Below are 26,171 nucleotides of genomic sequence, written 5' to 3' on the forward strand. Positions count from 1 at the left end.
TAGGGAGGTCATACAGGCACGTGGAGGCCACACACAATACTCAGCCTCATCAGGAGCATGCCCAGGCGTTGTAGGGAGGTCATACGGGCACGTGGAGGCCACACACAATACTCAGCCTCATCAGGAGCATTCCCAGGCGTTGTAGAGAGGTCATACAGGCACGTGGAGGCCACACACAATACTCAGCCTCATCAGGAGCATGCCCAGGCGTTGTAGGGAGGTCATACAGGCACGTGGAGGCCACACACAATACTCAGCCTCATCAGGAGCATGCCCAGGCGTTGTAGGGAGGTCATACAGGCACGTGGAGGCCACACACAATACTCAGCCTCATCAGGAGCATGCCCAGGCATTGTAGGGAGGTCATACAGGCACGTGGAGGCCACACACAATACTCAGCCTCATCAGGAGCATGCCCAGGCGTTGTAGGGAGGTCATACAGGCACGTGGAGGCCACACACAATACTCAGCCTCATCAGGAGCATGCCCAGGCGTTGTAGGGAGGTCATACAGGCACGTGGAGGCCACACACAATACTCAGCCTCATTTTGACTTGTTTTAAGGACATTACATCACAGTTGGATCAGCCTGTAGTGTGTTTTTCCACTTTAATTTTGGGGGTGACTCCAAATCCAGGCCTCCATTGGTTAATAAATGTGATTTCCATTGATGATTTTTGTGTGGTTTTGTTGTCAGCACATTCAACTTTCTACAGAACAAAGTATTCAATGAGAAGATTTCATTCATTCAGATCTAGGAGGGGTTATTTCAGTGTTCCCTTTATTTTTTTGAGCAGTGTAATTATATATACACAGCTGTTATAACCTGGGAATATTTTGTATATAATTATATATGTGCAGTTGGTATTCATTATACATCTTCTTGTATACAGTGTACGGCCAATGTTGGTATAACCTGGGTATTTCTCTACTTTGATGTATTTCCAGCACTTATGTCGCCTTATGAAGGGTTAACCTCTTGCTACTCAATCAGTTCTCTAATTCTTTTACTGGTTATTATTCTGTAACTTGTTAGTAAATGTAATATTTATGTCCACTATGTCGGAGGTGACTGATTTGATCTGGGAATTAGCTGTTCAGCTGCAAGTCACTAGCACGAAACAAGTAATGTAATTCACAGCCCTGTCATTTATATCGTCTGCGGGGGAGGGGGCGGCTTTCAATTAATTCCACCCACTTTCAGTCCCCAACAATTTATGATAAGAGCGCCACCCGGCTCCACTTTCCAATCTTCTCTTCTGATAATTACTCCGGACCCCGGAAAATCCGACAAGACTCGAATGATCATTTCTTCGAGCGATTTCTACATTCATCTCGTATTCTGGACACAATGGAAAACCATTCTCCAATGTCCGATCTCCCATCTTGGACACCAGCACTATGAATGCAGCAACATACTACTGCAACAATGTGTCAAGCATTCTTCCAGTACTATGGGTACATGTATGAGCCATCAATGGTGTGTTGGATTTAGGGGTTAATCCTCCTTATACCATATTACAGCATTGTAGCCCGATGCCCATGGTTCTTGTAAATGTAGATAAACTTTTCTATGGTGGTGCATGCTTGGTACTGTAGTCCCACAGCAGTTTTGAATATTTCAGCAATATGACAACCAAGTGAAACTGGTCGTAGTCGTCACCTCTTAAGTCTAAGCTCTCATATAACCAGGCTCAGACTGGCCCACCGGGGAGCCGGTGAATTCCCTGGTGGGCCCTGGAACTAATTTGATTTCTGCCACTGGTCAGTCCACAATCTATTGTAGACACTGCCACAGTTTACTGTAAACGCTGCAGGCAGTCAGTCCATAGTCTGGTGTAAAAGCTGCGGACAGTCAATCCATAGTCTAGAGTAAACATTGCCACCAGTCAGTCCACAGGCTAGCATAAACGCTGCTTACAATCAGTCCATAGTCTGGTGTAAAAACTGCTGCCAATCAGTTCATAGTCTGGTGTAAATGCTGCAGCCAATCAGTCCATATGGTCTAAATGCTGCCACTGGTTAGTCCATAGTCTGGTGTAAACGCTGCAGCCAGTCAATCCATAGTCTAGTGTAAACATTGGCGCTAGTCAGTCCACAGTCTCTAAACACTAACACTCAGTCCATAGTGTGTTGTAAACGCTGCTACTGGTCATTCCACAATCTGGAATAAACGCTGCTTCCATTCAATCCATAGTCCAATGTAAACTCTGACACGCATAGTCTTCTGAAAATGCTGCCGCTGGTCAGTCCACAGTCTAGAGTAAACGCTGCTCCTGGTCCAACTACAACTTCTACGACATCATGACAGTAGAAAGCTTGGATTCAGTGTACTCCAGGATGGAGCTGGGTCAGCATCCCAGATAGGCTATTCCCATTTCCATGTACTGAATCTGTAGGACAGAACCCTGAAAACAATTCCTATGGTGGGCGCCAGGCACCCCAGTCTGCATGTATCTGCTGCACTAGTTGCTATAATGCTTTTTCCCAATTAGTATTTGTAAGCCAAAACCAGGAGTGGAACAATCGGAGGAAAAGTATCATAGAAACACGTCACCACTTCTGCATTTTTTACCCACTTCTGGTTTTGGCTTATAAATACTGATGTAAAATACTGATCAAATACTGAATGTGTGAATGTGGCTTATATGAAATACTGCGCTTTGGACGGTCTGACACCTGCAACAATTGCTACGGCGGACAGGTGAGAACAATCCTATTGCAAATAATGGGATCAGATCCTCCATCAATTTTCATGCAGCCCCGTTTAAGAGAGTGAAATAAATGGACAGATGAGACTGTGCTCTGACTGCTGTATCTACAACAAAGCATCAATTTTCTGAGGGCGCTAAGATATATGCAAGCACTGAATATAAAGTTCATTAACAGTCTAGTACTAGATTCAAGGCTTATAAATGAGCTTCCTTTTAAGGACGGTCCACATGGGCTGGAAAAACTGCACGTAAAATCCACCGTGGAATACAGTAGCAGGCAGGTGGATGAGATTTGAACTAATCTGACATATGTTCACGTTCTGGACTTTGTAGCCATGAATTAAAAAACTGCAACATGCTAATTTCTGTTGCAGAATTCCCTCTTTGGATTTTACCTATTTTAATGTAGCTGGGTGAAAACTGGTGAATATGCAGTAAAATCAGCAGCAGACAAACAGATTTTGCTGCAGTGGTCAATTTGCCATGTGTGAACCTAACGTTAGTGTAAAGACCCCTCTACAGGACTGTCACATGATGTGATCAGAACCTCACACATAAATAGGGCCGCAATGATGGAAATATACATTATTTTCACATATATTAGCACCCACAGGTTACTGCTGCATTTTGTTATTTTCTTGCTTAGGCATGTACAATAAGGGACCAAATCCATCATAGAAAGTCATATATGATGTGTTATGGAATGCAACGCTGAAGCGGATCTGGCTCATGATTGAGTAAGGCGGTCTCTCGTTCTGGGAATCAGTGGCGGCCCCATTGGTATAAGGTTCTGAAATGCGTAGAATCCCTTTTTTTCATTATTTTCCTTGATCTATACATTGCATTTCATACACCCTGATGAATTATCTACACATTTTAGAGCCCTTGCTAGGTTTCCCTGTTCATTATTGTCTATGGCTGTGTATAGGGATGTGTGAGTAATGACATAGCAGAGTGCAGTGAGTACTATTGTGCCTGTAATGAGCTCAGCCTGCAGTTAATGACTTCTCTATCTACTCACTATATTGTTGTGCTGCTTGCAATTTGGGGGGGTGAAGCTCTGACTGTGCAGACACGTGATCCTCCAGCTGCTGCATCCAGTCACTAGAAGACGCAGAAGAAGTGGTGTCTCTTTAAATCTCAGAGTCCTTGTGTGCTGCAAGAAGGGACATGCTTGTTCCAGCAGCTCAGTGCATAGAGGATCTACTGCTAGTGCCAGGGCTGTGTGTGCCCAGCAGATGCCAGGAGATGATGTGAATGCTGGGGACAGCTCTGAAGAACTTCTCAGGAGCAGGGAAGATGAGCACAGGTAGGTCCAGCAGAGTCTATGAGCTGAGATTTGGGAAAGATGAGCTATGTATAAGATGTGTTATATATATATATGTATGTGTGCTGGGCACTGTATACAGCAGTCTATGCGCGTTTATATAAACTGGCATGATGAGCCATCATACACATGGTGCATCATGACCCTAGAAATGACTGGAGATTGCCGCAGAATTCTGCTATTTTTACAATTTGTAACAATTTGATTTCCGGTAAACAAACAAATAGAACGTTGATGTTTTCACTGTCTGCAGCGGTCACGGTCTCATCTTTACCACATTAGTGCATTTAGAGTGTCAGCTCTGCCGGTTAGGATTGGTTATCTCATCAATCCCATCCTAAGTTACACTCCATGATTGATATTAGTTATTAGGAGGCCATTGTGTTACACTTTGGGAGCAGACTGAACCTGCTTTTGTTTAGCAGTCTGGATAGGTGTGGAGTACGTCTCAGGCTATATTCAAAGATGAGTTTGTCAGATGCAGCAGAGCTGAAACGGTCATTTAGCCCCACTGTGTATTCAATGCATTTACATGGGACTGCAGGCAAAAACTTAATTATTTCAAATAATTATTAAGGTGCATATTTAGCTCTTCTGCATTTACACATCAGGCATTATGAAGTCAGAGGAGTCGATTTGGAAGTGGATTTAGTATTTTTTTTTGTAGGTAGCAATGGTACTAAATAGGGTTTTCTTTTCTTTTTTTTTGTAAATTGGAACTCACAAATTAGTGGGACAATCTGATATCTGATCAATGGCGACACCATCAGAAAAGGGCCCCTGTGCAAGAGCAGTATATTGGCCCCTTCTTTGTGTCTATGACAAAAGTTGCTTACGGCTTTGGAAGTCGAATTGGGCTCCATGACCCCTTGGGGTTTCACCAATGGTATGTCCGCCCCTATATCTGATCACTGTTATATCATATAAGATATAGATAGATAGATAGATAGGAGTAACTAAAAAAGGTGCAGGGATGCAGGTCCCTGGAATCTTGGGGGGCTCCAAAATTTGGCTCACACGAGAAGACCAATACTATTAAAGACCAGTGGTAGCTGGAAGCCCTTTTATGACACTTAATGGATAAATAGAAAGATAGATATGTAATTATTAAAAATTAATTTTGAACATGTTATAATTTATATTAATTCTGCATTAAATAGGGATGAAAGTCAGAAACTTTTTTTTTTAGCTGAACTCCACATTTTTCTCCATATGATATTACTTCGAACCTTGCATTCTCTCTGCTGGCCGGACACATTACACTTGATATTCCTCTTGCAGATGCTCACAGCACAGCCTCATTTATCCAACTGCACATAGTGAATGAATTCTTAATGACACAGGTGCACTACAGAAGATAAAACCATTAATCCCAATTTCTCTAGTCATATCTGGCTGCGAGCATGATGTTGCGCCAGCAGGGGGCAGCCAGTCAGCTTGTGCTCCATGGCTGTACAGTACACATCATGTCCTGGGGACAGAGCCTCTCTCTGTGAGTGTGTCCCTGAGATTTGGGAGTGGGTCATAGTAACAGGATGTGGCCTACAGATCCATTTCTTCCTTCCTGCCATTGCTAAAAGTCTCTGGAGTGTTTTTAACCCTCTAGACGCTGGTGGTGTCTAAATGGCAGGCTATTGTTATTACATCCACTTGGAAAGACAGAAGCAAATCCTTTGATCAGCAGTAAAACAGCAGATGTGTGGGATCAGGATAATCCTACATGTTTTCAGGACCCTGTAATCCATCACTATCACATCCTTTATTCTCATACATCATAAAATTAGGCGCCTTAATAAGATAACTGGTCATTTTTCTAATTATTAGTAAAAAGTACAGTCGGGTAGAGCTGATATCTGTCGTATCCAAAGGCACCAACATTTATGCACAAGACGCCTGAGTCCATGGGTGTAGCTATAGAGGGTGCAGAGGAATCAATTGTATCGGGGTCCTGGCCCCTGAGGCTTCTCAAGCACATATGAAGACACCGGAATTATAAATGGTACTTGGTAGTGGGGTCACGGTTACAAATTTGGGACCCATGAGAGTCAAGTTATGCATCCGATCCCTGGTATCAGTCCCTCCCTCAATATAAACACAACAGCCCAGGATTTCCATTATGACTTACTATTTTCCTATTTCCTATGCAGCTATTACCCATTTAAAGGGCTTCTATTAAAAGTCTCTTTTCTGATGTCATATTATAGCCTTCCTATTATAATTGATGAATCACACCGTGTCAGGGAGTTATAATCGAGTCCGGCGCATGTTCTGACTGATTTCAGAGCCGCGGTGAAGAATGTCACAAAGTGTTATTCTGGGCAGGAAGTGACCTCAGTGACTGATTATATATTGTCCTGCACAACTTCCTGCCAACAATCAGCCCGAGCCGCCATGCTGTTTACTAGGAAACTAGATCATATGTCCCAAGGGTACAGGAAGGAAGCATTTCCCTGGAGGTCGATGCCTACAAATTCCTCATATAGTTCTGGGGATAACGAGATTAGGACCCATAGAAATGATAAATCACGTTCCTTTATTATCCTGACATTAAAATATGCACTAAAACCTCTAAGACGGAGAAATAATGAGGTTTAGGAGGATAAATCATCGCTGAATTGTCAGATACAAAAAGGGGAATCGATTTTGTTTGTTGCACAATCATGCACGCATTATTCATACATTTCCTATATATTTCTTATATTCCACGCTCCGTCATTTCCATAATTCTTCGCCGTGGAGCTTTATTTAGGCCTTGAGTTTGTCGTGATGTAAAATGTTCCCAAAAATGTATCAAAAATAAAAAATGATCATTGTAATTTACTTCTCTAAGAAAAAAATAGTGGCCAAGACATAAAAAATGGTAAGCACCAAGAATAATTTTTCTAAGATCCACTTAGTATTGATGTATATGCAAAAAAGGCATACTATGCCACTGCGGGGGAGCCCCTGTGGATAGGGGTCTCAGCCCTCTCAGCAAACACCAAAACCTTCTATCCTTGGTAGCAATGCTCAGCACAATAATACAGGGCTCATTTTTGATCTTTGCCATGTGACCTCTCTCTGCTTTGATATGACCTTAATGATCCCCTTTAAGTAACCCCTATAGCTATGGCTCTGTCCACAGGCAAAAAAGATGCCCATATACCTACAATAGCTATTGATCAAACACTTGTTTCGTTGTCAGCTCTTCCATTCTCTCTGTCATACACATGCATACTCGGTTTGGACAATTCTGCATGTGTTGTCAATGGGAATAGGGAAGTAATCCGCTGCCAGACTCTACTGACCCCTGCAGACTAGTCACATCAAGACACCTTTGGCAACTCCAGACTGCTCCTCTTCCTCTCCAGACTCCCTTTATCCCACCAGATGCCTCTGTTTTCTATGCACTCCTCCTTCCACCTCTAGGCTCCTCTGTCCTCTCCACCCTCTTCTTTTCACCCTGGACTCCTCTTTCCCCATCAGACTCTTCTGACACCTCCAGACTCCTCCTTCCACCTCCAGGCTCTTCTTTACCCTTAAGACTCCTCCTTCTATCTCCAGACTCTTCTTTCCCCTCCAGACCCCTCTTTCCTCTCCACACTCTTCTCTCTCCTCCAGACCCCTGTTTCCCCTCCCGACTCTTTTTTTCCCCTCCCGACTCTTCTTTCCCCTCCCGACTCTTCTTTCCCCTCCAGACCCCGCTTTCTACTCCAGACTCTCCTCTCTCTTTCAGACTCTTCTCTGACCTGCAGACCCCTGTTTACCCTCCAGACTCTTTTTTCCCTTCCAGACTCTTCTTTCCCTTCCAGACTCTTTTTTTCCCCTCCAAACTCCTCTTTCCCCTCCAGACTCTACTTTCCCCTCCAGACCCTGCTTTCCACTCCAGATTCTCCTCTCTCCTGCAGACCCCTGTTTACCTTCTGGACTCTTTTTTTTCCCCTCCAGACTCTTCTTTCCCCTCCAAACTCCTCTTTCCACTCCAGACTCTGCTCTCTCCTGCAGACCCCTGATTACCCTCTGGACTCTTTTTATTCCCCTCCAGACTCTTCTTTCCCTTCCAGACTCTTTTTTTCCCCTCCAAACTCCTCTTTCCCCTCCAGACCCTGCTTTCCACTCCAGACTCTCCTCTCTCCTGCAGACCCCTGTTTACCTTCTGGACTCTTTTTTTCCCCTCCAGACTCTTCTTTCCCCTCCAGACTCTTCTTTCCCCTCCAGACCACGCTTTCCACTCCAGACTCTCCTCTCTCCTGCAGACCCCTGTTTACCCTCCACCTGTTTACCCTCCAGACTCTTTTTTTTTCCCTTCCAGACTCTTCTTTCCCTTCTAGACTCTTTTTTCCCCTCCAAACTCCTCTTTCCCCTCCAGACTCTTCTGTCCTATCCAGACTCCACTGTCGACCAGTGTTACTTAAGTCATTACATTTGGACAACTTTAATGTATATGGGGCCTTAAATCCTGATTTCTCTTCCTTGGCCATCCTTGTCTGTTCTTCCTCATACAATTTAAGTTTTACCATTCACTTAAGTTCTTTATTTACAAAATTCGTCTTTTCTTTTTGTCTTTTAGAAGTCACTAAACCTGCTCTTGCACCAAAGCCACAAAGTCTGGATTCATTCAGTCCCAAGTTCTCCTCTCCACTGCTCTCCAAAGCTGGTCTTGTCCACCAAGCAAAGTCTATGTCCAGGGGTCCCAAGCCTCCAATCGCCCCTAAACCGGTGTTGTCTCCAGCTACAGAAAGGAGGTGCATAGAGAACGAGAACAATTCCTTAAACAAGTGTTCCAATGGGGATGTCGTGTGTCCGGTGGAGATCTACGATGCCGACCATTATAGACCGCTGTGTGATGAGTCGGAATCATTGGATATGACCTATGAGGATTATATTTCGGTTCCAGAGTCTCAGTTGACAGATGAGGAATGTACAGACTTTGATTGTGAGAAAAGTTCATCTTCTGAGGGGCTTGGAGACCCTTGGACTGCAACATCAGGGGAAGGGGACATCACAAGCTTTAGTCCTTCACAAGCTGGGGAAGAAGACAGTGGACTCCCAGACAGCGCACCCTCGAAAGAAGTGGATTCTGGGGACTCTACAGAGGTGGATGACAGTGACAACACAGATGCCCTCAGCTTGAGGTCTTCATCCACCGCCGAGGCGGACAGCTTGGTGCCTCATTCTGGTTCAATGCAATTTAAAAATGACCTTGGAGATATGGACGATTTTTTAACTTTGGACAGCAATGAATGTAATGCAAAACCTGGGGAAGAACAGGACATAAATAATATGGGGTGTGATGAGGTTATTTTGACACAAGACACAAGTGCAGATAGTCTGTCCAACAGCGATGACATCGTCAATGATGTCAATGACTGTGAGGTCTCTTTGGATGAGACTCAGTGCAATAATTGTGGTAATGGTGATGGATCTCATAGAACATCTGATCATGAACTTTTAGATATTGGGTCTACTGAAATTTCAATAGTCTCTGAGACAGTCAAGTGTGAGGATAAGGCAAACCAATGTGTGGAAGAGACAGAGGAGACAGCCCAGAATGAGGATGAAGAAACCCAATGTGAGGATGAGACTTCCCAACATGAAGAAAATGAAAAAACTGAGCAAGACTTTTCTGCAGACGTTTTAGTCAATGAAGTAGAGACCGTAGAGGATACTAATGTCGATGATGAATTGGATAGCTGCAATGAAGACTTAGGCAACATTGTATCAGATCCCGATATTGAAGAGGAAGTTCAGCAAGAAAATAATGAAGACACTATGGTCAATGGCACTGAAGCCAATGAAGAAGCATCAGCTGTGGGTATTGGGTTTGGTCATGACAATGAAGAAACAAAGCAAGTATCTGGAGATGACAACATTGATGACAACTGTCAGATAATCCCATTTGAATGTGTAGGTAATGATGACATCAATGAGCTGCTAGAAGACACACTAGACACAGAAAATGTACAAGACACCACCTTGGCCATGATTGAGCAGATAAAAGAAGAAGACTCTTCTGAGGACATTGTTGCAGCTGCAGATGATGAAGGAAGTAAGGCTAATGATGCTGTCCCAGCTGTAGATACTCAGGGTGATACATTATTTCCAAAGGATGAAGCTGACGCAGCAGAGGAGTCACCTGAAGACCAGGAAGCCAGGGTCAAGGAGATCATTGTCGAGGCAGAAGAGGATGACAGCAACCCATATGTTCTGGAGGATAGTGCACAATCCCGGAGTAGGAAGCTGCTCGGTACAGACGGCAGTCTTCCCAACAATAAAGGGGAAGAGACCATCATGGAAGAACACAGCCATGATGAGGGCAACCATCTAGTCAACATAGACAGAAAGAATATTGTCACAAGGACAAGATCCTACTCTGGAAAAATCCCAGGGAACGTTCCTGAGACTGTGCCGGAGGAGACTGTTGCAGAAATGGAGGCTCAACCATGCAATACTGACCTATTGATGAATTCCAAATCTGAGAAGATGCCTTCTAAGCCTTTAGATTTCATAAGGGCCTTACCAAGGAAACCGAGCCGTTTTATAATATACCCCAGGTCCTACTCAGTGGAAGGCAGGGAAAATGCAGCATCAATGTATATAGAGTCCGATATCAACTTCTCTCCGTACATTATTAGCTCTTCCGGCAGCTTTTCTCAGAGAAACTACCATACACACAGTGGGATGTCCACACCGACCTCTTTGGTGGACATCCCACCACCCTTCCAGCTTGCCAGTATTACAAAAAAGCCAATAACCAAAAGTTCTCCTTCCCTGTTTGAGAATGACTCTTCGGAGAAAGGTTTCAAGAAGAAAAAATCCTCATTCAAAAAGTTCCTAACTTTGAAGTTCAAGAAGAAGACAGAAAACAAGGTCCACGTGGACGTCAACGTATCATGCTCCAGGTCATCTTCAGAGTCGAGTTACCACGGTCCCTCCAGGTTGATGGACCTTGATAGAAGAAGTGTTGGGAACTCTCCTCAGTTACAGTGTCGCTCCGGGATGCCATGCCATCCAGATTCTCCCACCGCCATGCTCTTCTACAAGGACATGAAGAGGAAAGGAGCTTCCAAGGCCTTTAACAGGAGTGTTGCCAGGGTGGAGTCCTTTGAGGACCGCTCCCGACCACCATTTATGCCTTTACCTTTAACTAAACCCAGGTCTATTTCTTTCCCCAATGCGGACACTTCAGATTACGAGAATATCCCAGCTATGACGTCTGATTATGAGAATATACAGATCCCACCCCGAAGACCTGCTAGGGCCAGCACCTTCACTGAATTCTTTGAAGATCCCACCAGAGCCTTGTCTTCCGCCAATGAGAATGATGGATATGTGGATATGAGCAGCTTCAATACTTTTGAAGTCAAACAGCAGCTTACAGCCGAGCAAGAAGCTGAAAGGTATGGCGCGAAACCTGCAAAATGGGATGTTTTTTTGGGCACCTGTCACATTATAATGTGTGGTCCTAGGTCTAATCTACACAGAGGGTTTGTCTGATAGGACCACAGATGCCGAGGTCCAGTGACTGCTGCCTCTGCGCCTCCTAGCTCTCTAAGCCCCTTAGGGTCTGTGCATACGTTAAGTATTTGGTGCAGAAATTTATGCACCATTTCTGGATCTATTGGCAGGAAAAATGCAGCTGCGTGTTTTTGTTGTGTTTTTCACTTGTGTTTTTGATGCAGATTTTTCCCCGCTTATTAGTATGAGTAAAATCTGCAGTAAAAACACTGAAAGAATTGTCATTATGGAGATTTAAATCTGCAAGTCACAAATAATCAACATGTACATGAGACATCAGGATTCACATTCACTTTTCTGGCATCAGGAAACCCTTCAGGTTTTGTGACAAATCTACACTGAAAAAAAAACAGCAAAAATGCAAAATGTTCACACGGCCTTAGACTTATTGCCAATAGGTAAATTCCAGGAAGAATTTTGCCACGTTTAGGACGGGAGTGGTTGAAATACTGAGGATTTTGTTACAATTGTATCCAGTGTAGCCAATCCTCTGTGAACTGATACATTGTAGCAAACTATCAGAACAGGAAAGAGATTTTTGTAGAGACTTTACTAGACTGGATGCAACTGTAACAAACCTTCAGCTGAGACGTATTAGATCTATACAGGTGTTCAGCCTCCAGTTTTGTTTCCTATTCACTGGCAGCAAGCAGAGATCCTGAATAATGTGAGGAACTGACGCCTAAAGTATTGTGGAAATCTGTTCTGTCCCCCTTTCCCCCATTGTTCCCCGGCTGCAAGATGGCGTCCAGAAAAAGTTGTGTATGCACCGCCATCATGGACTTGTATAGTGCTGCAGGGTGCATGGACTGGAGGTAAATGGGGGGACGTGGGACCCCTGTTATATCAATTGATGGGGGCTCCAGCGGTGGACATTACACATGACTTGGGCTGGAATAGCCCTTTAAGGAACATGTTTTGAAGGTGGCAGAATCTCAGGGGCAATTATGGTTGGAAATGAAGTACAATCCTATAGTAAGACCCCCCCCTCTGATCCTACAGCATCTGATCTGGGGCTTTGTTAAAGGCGCAGCGCCTCCTGTTTCGCACGTGCTTCCCCTGGGCTACGCCGGTATATCACATGATTTAAGCTGCAATTTACACGTGTGACAGCGCAAGCCTCGGCTCTAATAGATGTGTGATTCTCCGTGATCGGGGGCTGATGGCTTCATACAATTATCAGCAGTGGACGTGTTAGTCGCCTTTTGTCGCAGGGCTGATTGGTTTTTGCAATACAGTAATTGCTGAGGCTGACGGGCCGCGCTGCAGCGCTGGGGGCTGAGCTGCTGACTAAGCTCCGCACAACCGTCCCCATGGGGTTTGCAGGCTGCATTTTTCTGTGGAGCGGCCGGATAATATCACATTCAGTGCTACCTATTATCTCCCCGACGTCCTGAGACCTCATCATGAAATGCAGGCGCCTGGATGAGACGCTGCGCTAATCACCCCCCAGCACATCGCTAATTGGATAACGACCAGTGATGTCATCAGATGGGAGGGGCCAGAGTCAAATATTAAGATATTGCTCACTTGATGATAATGTATCTGCGGTTACTAAACCGACCCCCGGGGAGATCGAGAGACGCCAAGCCGCAGTGATCTACAGACAGGATAATGAGAGCGAACCCTCACTGCTGTACACAGCGCAGGTGTGAACATGAGCCAGAGCACACTCACCACCGACAGGGACCATAGTATTATAGCAGTTATATTCTTGTACATAGGGGGCAGTATTATAGTAGTTATATTCTTGTATATAGGGAGCAGTATTATAGTAGTTATATTCCTGTACATAGGAGCAGTATTATAGTAGTTATATTCTTGTACATAGAGGCAGTATGATAGTAGTTATATTCTTGTACATAGGGGCAGTATTATAGTAGTTATATTCTTGTACATAGGGGGCAGTATTATAGTAGTTATATTCTTGTACATAGGGGCAGTATTATAGTAGTTATATTCTTGTACACAGGGGCAGTATTATAGTAGTTATATTCTTGTACACAGGGGCAGTATTATAGTAGTTATATTCTTGTATATAGGAGCAGTATTATAGTAGTTATATTCCTCTACATAGGAGGCAGTATTATAGTAGTTATATTCTTGTATATAGGAGCAGTATTATAGTAGTTATATTCCTCTACATAGGAGGCAGTATTATAGTAGTTATAGTCTTGTACATAGCGAGCAGTATTATAGTAGTTATATTCTTGTACATAGGGGCAGTATTATAGTAGTTATATTCTTGTACATAGGGGCAGTATTATAGTAGTTATATTCTTGTACATAGGAGCAGTATTATAGTAGTTATATTCTTGTACATAGGGGCAGTATTATAGTAGTTATATTCTTGTACATAGGGGCAGTATTATAGTAGTTATATTCTTGTACATAGGGGCAGTATTATAGTAGTTATATTCTTGTACATATGGAGCAGTATTATAGTAGCTATAGTCTTGTATATAGGAGCAGTATTATAGCAGTTATATTCATGTACATAGGAGCAGTATTATAGTAGTTATATTCATGTACATAGGAGCAGTATTATAGTAGTTATATTCTTGTACATAGGGGCTGTATTATAGTAGTTATATTCATGAACATAGGGGCAGTATTATAGTAGTTATATTCTTGTACATAGGGGCAGTATTATAGTAGTTATATTCTTGTACATAGGGGCAGTATTATAGTAGTTATATTCTTGTACATATGGAGCAGTATTATAGTAGCTATAGTCTTGTATATAGGAGCAGTATTATAGCAGTTATATTCATGTACATAGGAGCAGTATTATAGTAGTTATATTCATGTACATAGGAGCAGTATTATAGTAGTTATATTCTTGTACATAGGGGCTGTATTATAGTAGTTATATTCATGAACATAGGGGCAGTATTATAGTAGTTATATTCTTGTACATAGGAGCAGTATTATAGTAGTTATATTCTTGTACATAGGGGGCAGTATTATAGTAGTTATATTCATGTACATAGGGGGCAGTATTATAGTAGTTATATTCTTGTACATAGGGGGCAGTATTATAGTAGTTATATTCTTGTACATTAGGGCAGTATTATAGTAGTTATATTCTTGTACATAGGGGGCAGTATTATAGTAGTTATATTCTTGTACATAGGAGCAGTATTATAGTAGTTATATTCTTGTACATAGGGGGCAGTATTATAGTAGTTATATTCTTGTACATAGGGGCAGTATTATAGTAGTTATATTCATGTACATAGGGGGCAGTATTATAGTAGTTATATTCTTGTACATTAGGGCAGTATTATAGTAGTTATATTCTTGTACATAGGGGCAGTATTATAGTAGTTATATTCTTGTACATAGGGGGCAGTATTATAGTAGTTATATTCTTGTACATAGGGGCAGTATTATAGTAGTTATATTCTTGTACATAGGGGGCAGTATTATAGTAGTTATATTCTTGTACATAGGGGGCAGTATTATAGTAGTTATATTCTTGTACATAGAGGCAGTATTATAGTAGTTATATTCTTGTACATAGGGGCAGTATTATAGTAGTTATATTCTTGTACATAGAGGCAGTATTATAGTAGTTATATTCTTGTACATAGGGGGCAGTATTATAGTAGTTATATTCTTGTACATAGGGGGCAGTATTATAGTAGTTATATTCTTGTACATAGAGGCAGTATTATAGTAGTTATATTCTTGTACATAGGGGGCAGTATTATAGTAGTTATATTCTTGTACATAGGGGCAGTATTCTAGTAGTTATATTCTTGTACATAGGGGGCAGTATTATAGTAGTTATATTCTTGTATATAGGGGCAGTATTATAGTAGTTATATTCTTGTACATAGGGGGCAGTATTATAGTAGTTATATTCTTGTATATAGGGGCAGTATTATAGTAGTTATATTCTTGTACATATTGGACAGTATTATAGTAGTTATATTCTTGTACAGTACAGACCAAAAGTTTGGACACACCTTCTCATTTAAAGATTTTTCTGTATTTTCATGACTTTGAAAATTGTACATTCACACTGAAGGCATCAAAACTATGAATTAACACATGTGGAATTATATACTTAACAAAAAAGTGTGAAACAGCTGAAAATATGTCTTATATTCTAGGTTCTTCAAAGTAGCCACCTTTTGCTTTGATGACTGCTTTGCACACTCTTGACATTCTCTTGATGAGCTTCAAGAGGTAGTCACCGGAAATGGTCTTCCAACAATCTTGAAGGAGTTCCCAGAGATGCTTAGCACTTGTTGGCCCTTTTGCCTTCACTCTGTGGTCCAGCTCACCCCAAACCATCTCGATTGGGTTCAGGTCTGGTGACTTTGGAGGCCAGGTCATCTGGCGTAGCACCCCATCACTCTCCTTCTTGGTCAAATAGCCCTTACACAGCCTGGAGGTGTGTTTGGGGTCAATGTCCTGTTGAAAAATAAATGATGGTCCAACTAAACGCAAACCGGATGGAATAGCATGCCGCTGCAAGATGCTGTGGTAGCCATGCTGGTTCAGTATGCCTTCAATTTTGAATAAATCCCCAACGGTGTCACCAGCAAAGCACCCCCACACCATCACACCTCCTCCTCCATGCTTCACGGTGTGAACCAGGCATGTAGAGTCCATCCGTTCACCTCTTCTGCGTCGCACAAAGACACGGTGGTTGGAACCAAAGATCTCAAATTTGGACTCATCAGACCAAAGCACAGATTTCCACTGGTCTAATGTCCATTCCTTGTGTTCTTTAGCCCAAACAAGTCTCTTCTGCTAGTTGCCTGTCCTTAGCAGTGGTATCCTAGCAGCTATTTTACCATGAAGGCCTGCTGCACAAAGTCTCCTCTTAACAGTTGTTGTAGAGATGTGTCTGCTGCTAGAACTCTGTGTGGCATTGACCTGGTCTCTAATCTGAGCTGCTGTTAACCTGCGATTTCTGAGGCTGGCGACTCAGATAAACTTATCCTCAGAAGCAGAGGTGACTCTTGGTCTTCCTTTCCTGGGTCGGTCCTCATGTGAGCCAGTTTCTTTGTAGCGCTTGATGGTTTTTGCAACTGCACTTGGGGACACTTTCAAAGTTTTCCAATTTTTTGGACCGACTGACTGACCTTTATTTCTTAAAGTAATGATGGCCACTCGTTTTTCTTTACTTAGCTGCTTTTTTCTTGCCATAATAAAAATTCTAAGGCTGTGTGCCCACGATGCGTTTTTTAAGCGTTTCCGCAGCGGCAAAAACGCTGCAGAAAAACGCGTGGTAGAAGGTCTGCCATGTTCCCCAATGATAATCCGCATGTGCTGTGTACATGCTGTGGAAATTTCCGCTGCGGATTATCATTGCGGAAAAAAACGCAGCACTACCAATTATTTTGCGGAACTGCTGCGTTTTCGCCGCCATTGACTTGCATTAAAACGCGCCAATTCCGCAAGACTGCATCTGTACTTGCGTAATTGGCGCGTTCTAATGTGCGGATGGTACCCGGGTGTAAAGGAGAGGAGAGTCTCATCCACACCCAGGTACCATTAAAAAAGCTGTAAAAAAAAGAATAAAATAAAAAATAAATGTATACTTACCTTCTGGCGGCCCGCGCTGCGCTCCTCCTTGCTTCCCGGCATTTCGCGATGGAATGAAGGACCTGCGCTGACGTCAGAGTCATGTGACGGGTCACGCGACGCTGACGTCGGCAGGTCCTTCAATCTACCGCTGCCGGCAGCCGGGACCGAGCGAAGCAAGACAGCGCGGGCCATCGGAGGGTAAGTATATATTTATTTTTTTAGTTTTTGACATTCTCTCGGGTCACACTGTATAAATCCATGCCGGTTGCTGTTTGCATGGATTTATATAGTGTGACCAAGTTGTCAAGCACTTTCCAAGTGATGCTAAAATCGCGTGGAAAGCGCTTGTCAACCCGCATGCAGAAATGCAAGTGAAGAACGCTTCACATCCGCATGTCCCTGGCAGGAAAACGCATGTACAATCCGCGTTTTTTTCTGCCAGGGAGATGCAGAAACGCTCAGGAAAAATCCTGAGCATTTCTGCATCGTGGGCACATAGCCTAACAGTCTATTCAGTAGGACTATCAGCTGTGTATCCACCAGACTTCTGCACAACACAACTGATGGTCCCAACCCCATTTATAAGGCAAGAAATCGCACTTATTAAACCTGACAGGGCACACCTGTGAATTGAAAACTGACGCGCCACCTGGGCCGTGTGTGGGGGAATACCCGGAGCCGGGTCTCTGTGTAATGTCAGGGGTTGTAGTCTCCATGGCGGCGACCCGGTTCCGTGGCTTAGGGTGGTCAAACCAGTGGCGGATCTGTTTACTTGGCTTTTAATGTTTAAATGTCCAACTACACCACCCGTGGATTGCGGTCACTGAGAACCGCCGCTGCGGGGCAGACCGCTGAGGCTGATGTGTGCGCAGCAGAGGGTAGTATAACTCCCCACGGGAGGAGTATAGCCTCAGGGCAGTGAGTGCAGATGGTGGGGGTGATGGTGCGCGGGAGCAACAGTAATGACTCAGAGTCCAGTGATGCAGTCCAGGGTCTTTACTTACAGTTTTACACTCCAAGCCACTTCTGCAGGTAATGGCTGCCCACGACGTACTGTGCTCACCAGGTGAGGGGCTCAGCCAACTCCCAGGTACCTTTGGAATGCTTTTCAGGACCCCCTTCATGTGTCCTCTCTCTGGCCCGTCGTACCCCACAATTGACCACGTTTCTGTCCAGCTGCCTCGGGCCTTGGCGGGCAAACGTATGTTCCGTTTCCCTGGGTCCTATATGGTGCCTTCCTAACTGGTGTAGTGAGGGGCCGTAACACGTGCAATGCCACGGCCTCCGGTTACTCGCTGAGGGTAGTTGCTCTCCTCCACAAGATGAGGGATCCGGTTCCCTTTCTTGGCCTGACCCCCCTACTCTGGTAGCGGCGGGCATACGGTGGCGACTGGCCGGTCCGCACCCCTGGGGTCCCTTCACTCCACTCCTGGAGTTTCCTCCGTTCCTCTCCTTTCTGTTTTCTCTCTCCAGGCTCAGTCCTTGAGACTTGGCCTGCCTGCGAAGCAGAGTTCATACAGAGCCCCTGCTCCCAGCCTCCTTCTCTCCCTGCTCTCCCCTCTCTTCTACTCCCTGACTCCAAGATGGTGCCCACCTTATATACTCCTCCTTCCAGTGCACCCTGAATCTACTCTCCCCACCCACACACTACCGGGTTCCCCCTTTCTAGGTGTTCCCTCCCCCCACTCCAGCCAGGGACAGGGGCAGTTGTGCTCACCCTTGGGAGCATTGTCGCCCAGTCCCCCGGAAATGTGGTGTAGTGCATGTGGGTGTTAGGGTCCTGAGCCTTACTCCACCCTTACCTGAGAGTGAGATATCACACCTCTAGGTGAGATGCAATACCTCTGTAGCAACCGAGCCCTCGGGGCGCTACAAAACCATTTCCGGTGACTACCTCTTGAAGCTCATCAAGAGAATGCCAAGAGTGTGCAAAGCAGTCATCAAAGCAAAAGGTGGCTACTTTGAAGAACCTAGAATAAAAGACATATTTTCAGTTGTTTCACACTTTTTTGTTAAGTATATAATTCCACATGTGGTAATTCATAGTTTTGATGCCTTCAGTGTGAATGTACAATTTTCAAAGTCATGAAAATACAGAAAAATCTTTAAATGAGAAGGTGTGTCCAAACTTTTGGTCTGTACTGTACATAGGGGGCAGCATGATAGTAGTTATATTCTTGTATATAGGGGGCAGTATTATAGCAGTTATATTCTTGTACATAGGAGCAGTATTATAGTAGTTATATTCCTGTACATAGGAGCAGTATTATAGTAGTTATATTATTGTACATAGTGGATAGTATTATAGTAGTTATATTCTTGTACATAGGGGCAGTACTATAGTAGTTATATTCTTGTACATAGGAGCAGTATTATAGTAGTTATATTCTTGTACATAGGGGCAGTATTATAGTAGTTATATTCTTGTACATAGGGGACAGTATTATAGTAGTTATATTCTTGTACATAGGGGCAGTATTATAGTAGTTATATTCTTGTACATAGGAGCAGTATTATAGCAGTTATATTCTTGTACATAGGGGCCGTATTATAGTAGTTATATTCTTGTACATAGGAGCAGTATTATAGTAGTTATATTCTTGTACATAGGGGCAGTATTATACTAGTTATTTTCTTGTACATAGGAGCAGTATTATAGTAGTTATATTCTTGTACATAGGAGCAGTATTATAGTAGTTATATTCCTGTACATAGCGGCAGTATTATAGTAGTTATATTCTTGTACATAGGGGCAGTATTATAGTAGTTATATTCTTGTACATAGGGGCAGTATTATAGTAGTTATATTCTTGTACATAGAGGGCAGTATTATAGTAGTTATATTCTTGTACATAGGAGCAGTATTATAGTAGTTACATTCTTGTACATAGGGGCAGTATTATAGTAGTTATATTCTTGTACATAGGAGCAGTATTATAGTAGTTATATTCGTGTACATAGGGGCAGTATTATAGTAGTTATATGCTTGTACATAGGGGGCAGTATTATAGTAGTTATATTCTTGTACATAGAGGGCAGTATTATAGTAGTTATATTCTTGTACATAGGGGCAGTATTATAGTAGTTATATTCTTGTACATAGGAGCAGTATTCTAGCAGTTATATTCTTGTACATAGGAGCAGTATTATAGTAGTTATATTCTTGTACATAGGGGCAGTATTATAGTAGTTATATTCTTGTACATAGGGGACAGTATTATAGTAGTTATATTCTTGTACATAGGGGCAGTATTATAGTAGTTATATTCTTGTACATAGGAGCAGTATTATAGCAGTTATATTCTTGTACATAGGGGCCGTATTATAGTAGTTATATTCTTGTACATAGGAGCAGTATTATAGTAGTTATATTCTTGTACATAGGGGCAGTATTATACTAGTTATTTTCTTGTACATAGGAGCAGTATTATAGTAGTTATATTCTTGTACATAGGAGCAGTATTATAGTAGTTATATTCCTGTACATAGCGGCAGTATTATAGTAGTTATATTCTTGTACATAGGGGCAGTATTATAGTAGTTATATTCTTGTACATAGGGGCAGTATTATAGTAGTTATATTCTTGTACATAGAGGGCAGTATTATAGTAGTTATATTCTTGTACATAGGAGCAGTATTATAGTAGTTATATTCTTGTACATAGGGGCAGTATTATAGTAGTTATATTCTTGTACATAGGAGCAGTATTATAGTAGTTATATTCGTGTACATAGGGGCAGTATTATAGTAGTTATATGCTTGTACATAGGGGGCAGTATTATAGTAGTTATATTCTTGTACATAGAGGGCAGTATTATAGTAGTTATATTCTTGTACATAGGGGCAGTATTATAGTAGTTATATTCTTGTACATAGGAGCAGTATTCTAGCAGTTATATTCTTGTACATAGGGGGCAGTATTATAGTAGTTATATTCTTGTACATAGGGGCAGTATTATAGTAGTTATATTCTTGTACATAGGGGCAGTATTATAGTAGTTATATTCTTGTACATAGGAGCAGTATTATAGTAGTTATATTCTTGTACATAGGGGGCAGTATTATAGTAGTTATATTCTTGTACATAGGGGCAGTATTATAGTAGTTATATTCTTGTACATAGGAGCAGTATTATAGTAGTTATATTCTTGTACATAGGGGGCAGTATTATAGTAGTTATATTCTTGTACATAGGAGCAGTATTATAGTAGTTATATGCTTGTACATAGGGGGCAGTATTATAGTAGTTATATTCTTGTACATAGAGGGCAGTATTATAGTATTTATATTCTTGTACATAGGAGCAGTATTATAGTAGTTATATCTTGTACATAGGGGGCAGTATTATAGTAGTTATATTCTTGTACATAGGGGCAGTATTATAGTAGTTATATTCTTGTACATAGGGGCAGTATTATAGTACTTATATTCTTGTACATAGGAGCGGTATTATAGTAGTTATATTCTTGTACATAGGGGCAGTATTATAGTAGTTATACTCATGTACATAGGAGCAGTATTATAGTAGTTACATTCTTGTACATAGAGGGCAGTATTATAGTAGTTATATTCTTGTACATAGGAGCAGTATTATAGTAGTTATATTCTTGTACATAGGGGCAGTATTATAGTAGTTATATTCGTGTACATAGGGGCAGTATTATAGTAGTTATATGCTTGTACATAGGGGGCAGTATTATAGTAGTTATATTCTTGTACATAGAGGGCAGTATTATAGTAGTTATATTCTTGGACATAGGAGCAGTATTATAGTAGTTATATTCTTGTACATAGGAGCAGTATTATAGTAGTTATATTCTTGTACATAGGGGCAGTATTATAGTACTTATATTCTTGTACATAGGAGCGGTATTATAGTAGTTATATTCTTGTACATAGGGGCAGTATTATAGTAGTTATACTCATGTACATAGGAGCAGTATTATAGTAGTTACATTCTTGTACATAGAGGGCAGTATTATAGTAGTTATATTCTTGTACATAGGAGCAGTATTATAGTAGTTATATTCTTGTACATAGGGGCAGTATTATAGTAGTTATATTCGTGTACATAGGGGCAGTATTATAGTAGTTATATGCTTGTACATAGGGGGCAGTATTATAGTAGTTATATTCTTGTACATAGAGGGCAGTATTATAGTAGTTATATTCTTGGACATAGGAGCAGTATTATAGTAGTTATATTCTTGTACATAGGGGGCAGTATTATAGTAGTTATATTCTTGTACATAGAGGGCAGTATTATAGTAGTTATATTCTTGTACATAGGGGCAGTATTATAGCAGTTATATTCTTGTACATAGGGGCAATATTATAGTAGTTATATTCTTGTACATAGGAGCAGTATTATAGTAGTTATATTCCTGTACATAGGAGCAGTATTATAGTAGTTATATTATTGTACATAGTGGATAGTATTATAGTAGTTATATTCTTGTACATAGGGGCAGTACTATAGTAGTTATATTCTTGTACATAGGAGCAGTATTATAGTAGTTATATTCTTGTACATAGGGGCAGTATTATAGTAGTTATATTCTTGTACATAGGGGACAGTATTATAGTAGTTATATTCTTGTACATAGGGGCAGTATTATAGTAGTTATATTCTTGTACATAGGAGCAGTATTATAGCAGTTATATTCTTGTACATAGGGGCCGTATTATAGTAGTTATATTCTTGTACATAGGGGCAGTATTATACTAGTTATATTCTTGTACATAGGAGCAGTATTATAGTAGTTATATTCTTGTACATAGGAGCAGTATTATAGTAGTTATATTCCTGTACATAGCGGCAGTATTATAGTAGTTATATTCTTGTGCATAGGGGCAGTATTATAGTAGTTATATTCTTGTACATAGGGGCAGTATTATAGTAGTTATATTCTTGTACATAGAGGGCAGTATTATAGTAGTTATATTCTTGTACATAGGAGCAGTATTATAGTAGTTATATTCTTGTACATAGGGGCAGTATTATAGTAGTTATATTCTTGTACATAGGAGCAGTATTATAGTAGTTATATTCTTGTACATAGGGGGCAGTATTATAGTAGTTATATTCTTGTACATAGAGGGCAGTATTATAGTAGTTATATTCTTGTACATAGGAGCAGTATTATAGTAGTTATATTCTTGTACATAGGGGGCAGTATTATAGTAGTTATATTCTTGTACATAGGGGCAGTATTATAGTAGTTATATTCTTGTACATAGGAGCAGTATTCTAGCAGTTATATTCTTGTACATAGGGGGCAGTATTATAGTAGTTATATTCTTGTACATAGGGGCAGTATTATAGTAGTTATATTCTTGTACATAGGGGCAGTATTATAGTAGTTATATTCTTGTACATAGGAGCAGTATTATAGTAGTTATATTCTTGTACATAGGGGGCAGTATTATAGTAGTTATATTCTTGTACATAGGGGCAGTATTATAGTAGTTATATTCTTGTACATAGGAGCAGTATTATAGTAGTTATATTCTTGTACATAGGGGGCAGTATTATAGTAGTTATATTCTTGTACATAGGAGCAGTATTATAGTAGTTATATGCTTGTACATAGGGGGCAGTATTATAGTAGTTATATTCTTGTACATAGGAGCAGTATTATAGTAGTTATATTCTTGTACATAGAGGGCAGTATTATAGTAGTTATATTCTTGTACATAGGGGTCGTATTATAGTAGTTATATTCTTGTACATAGGGGCAGTATTATAGTAGTTATATTCTTGTACATAGGAGCAGTATTATAGTAGTTATATTCTGGTACATAGGGGACAGTATTATAGTAGTTATATTCTTGTACATAGGGGCAGTATTATAGTAGTTATATTCTTGTACATAGGAGCAGTATTCTAGCAGTTATATTCTTGTACATAGGGGCCGTATTATAGTAGTTATATTCTTGTACATAGGAGCAGTATTATAGTAGTTATATTCTTGTACATAGGGGCAGTATTATACTAGTTATATTCTTGTACATAGGAGCAGTATTATAGTAGTTATATTCTTGTACATAGGAGCAGTATTATAGTAGTTATATTCCTGTACATAGCGGCAGTATTATAGTAGTTATATTCTTGTACATAGGGGCAGTATTATAGTAGTTATATTCTTGTACATAGGAGCAGTATTATAGTAGTTATATTCCTGTACATAGCGGCAGTATTATAGTAGTTATATTCTTGTACATAGGGGCAGTATTATAGTAGTTATATTCTTGTACATAGGGGCAGTATTATAGTAGTTATATTCCTGTACATAGGGAGCAGTATTATAGTAGTTATATTCTTGTGCATAGGAGCAGTATTATAGTAGTTATATTCTTGTACATAGGGGGCAGTATTATAGTAGTTATATTCTTGTACATAGGGGCAGTATTATAGTAGTTATACTCTTGTACATAGGAGCAGTATTATAGTAGTTATATTCTTGTACATAGGGGCAGTATTATAGTACTTATATTCTTGTACATAGGAGCAGTATTATAGTAGTTATATTCTTGTACATAGGGGCAGTATTATAGTAGTTATACTCATGTACATAGGAGCAGTATTATAGTAGTTACATTCTTGTACATAGAGGGCAGTATTATAGTAGTTATATTCTTGTACATAGGAGCAGTATTATAGTAGTTATATTCTTGTACATAAGGGGCAGTATTATAGTAGTTATATTCTTGTACATAGAGGGCAGTATTATAGTAGTTATATTCTTGTACATAGGGGCAGTATTATAGCAGTTATATTCTTGTACATAGGGGCAGTATTATAGTAGTTATATTCTTGTACATAGGAGCAGTATAATAGTAGTTATATTCTTGTACATAGGGGCAGTATTATAGTAGTTATATTCTTGTACATAGGGACAGTATTATAGTAGTTATATTCTTGTACATAGGGGGCAGTATTATAGTAGTTATATTCTTGTACATAGGAGCAGTATTATAGTAGTTATATTTTTGTACATAGGGGCAGTATTATAGTAGTTATATGCTTGTACATAGGGGGCAGTATTATAGTAGTTATATTCTTGTACATAGGAGCAGTATTATAGTAGTTACATATTTGCACATTTTCCTCTTTCTATAACACATACTCTTCCATTGTCTATTTGGCCCTTTTAATGCCTGGCTCTATTCCAGGTGGGTTTGTAAGTGTAGGGGTTACTTTGGATTGGTGTGCAATTTTTGTGTTGGAACAAGGTTTTCTTTCTTGTGGTCCCATCCTCCTCACATTCTATCTTCACTTTCCAAAATTCAGCCCTTTTAGTTATAAATAAAGGTTGTGGACAGGCGCGTGTCAATAATGGTTATTGAAAGAAGCCGTTGCGAGTAAGAACAGCTGCAGGGCTGCCATTGAAACCAAACTGCAACTGTTTCTTTTCATTTGTATATCTTATTTAATAGCTGTTTAATGACATTGCAGCAAGATTGTGTTTATTGCACCATATCTCTCCAGTACTGCGAGAATTTGCTGTAAGGCTGCTGAAAAATGCTCAGTAAGCACAAGGCGGGGGGAAGCAAATACACCATCTTATAGCCCCCCATGGACTACTTATCCAATATGCCAGATATCAAGAGCCCCAATTTAAGATGTATCAAACATCATTTCACAGAGTTTGTCTCCTCTAATTGGGCAGAGATGTAGCCAGCGGCTACAGACTTTAGACAGCGATTGGTGCAGCTATTTTAAGTAGACTGAGATAAGCGGTTACTAACACAGATTTTGCCGCTTATCTCCATATGAAATTAATATTCATATAGGATAAGTCCCGGCCTGAAGTGACTCTCCCTAAATAATCACATAGGGATATTGAGGTTTGCAAACCTGCCTATAGGGGGCACCATAGTGAAGTAGTGGGATGACTTCCCGTAGACATAACTTGGATGATAAAACTTCCCATCTTCCGTGTTCCTCTCATCTTTGCTGGATAAGGATCCAGCGGTTTTCCTGTCCTGCACTTTACAGATATAAATACCGCTGTGTTTTTGTATTTATTCTGTTATTGCCGTTCGTACGGGATGAGGAGACGTCTCTTTCATGTCTTTTTTAG

At 40.9% G+C, this 26,171-nt stretch overlaps 1 protein-coding gene across 2 annotated transcripts in view; it reads left to right on the forward strand.

Moving 5' to 3' along the window:
- The first annotated feature begins 3,780 nt into the window (after positions 1 to 3,780).
- The window catches only part of FGD5 (FYVE, RhoGEF and PH domain containing 5), a 124,360-nt gene continuing 101,969 nt past the window's right edge, over positions 3,781 to 26,171 (forward strand). For both annotated transcript variants that reach the window (XM_073644985.1, XM_073644986.1), the window contains exons 1-2: positions 3,781 to 4,022; positions 8,590 to 11,419. In XM_073644985.1, coding sequence (XP_073501086.1) covers positions 3,971 to 4,022; positions 8,590 to 11,419 — 2,882 coding nt within the window. In that variant the 5' untranslated portion in view covers positions 3,781 to 3,970. The remainder of the gene's footprint in view (positions 4,023 to 8,589; positions 11,420 to 26,171) is intronic.

This window comes from Phyllobates terribilis, unplaced genomic scaffold, assembly GCF_046119375.1.
Source record: "Phyllobates terribilis strain yellow unplaced genomic scaffold, ASM4611937v1 Scaffold_8__6_contigs__length_399053987, whole genome shotgun sequence".
Classification (NCBI taxonomy): domain Eukaryota; kingdom Metazoa; phylum Chordata; class Amphibia; order Anura; family Dendrobatidae; genus Phyllobates; species Phyllobates terribilis.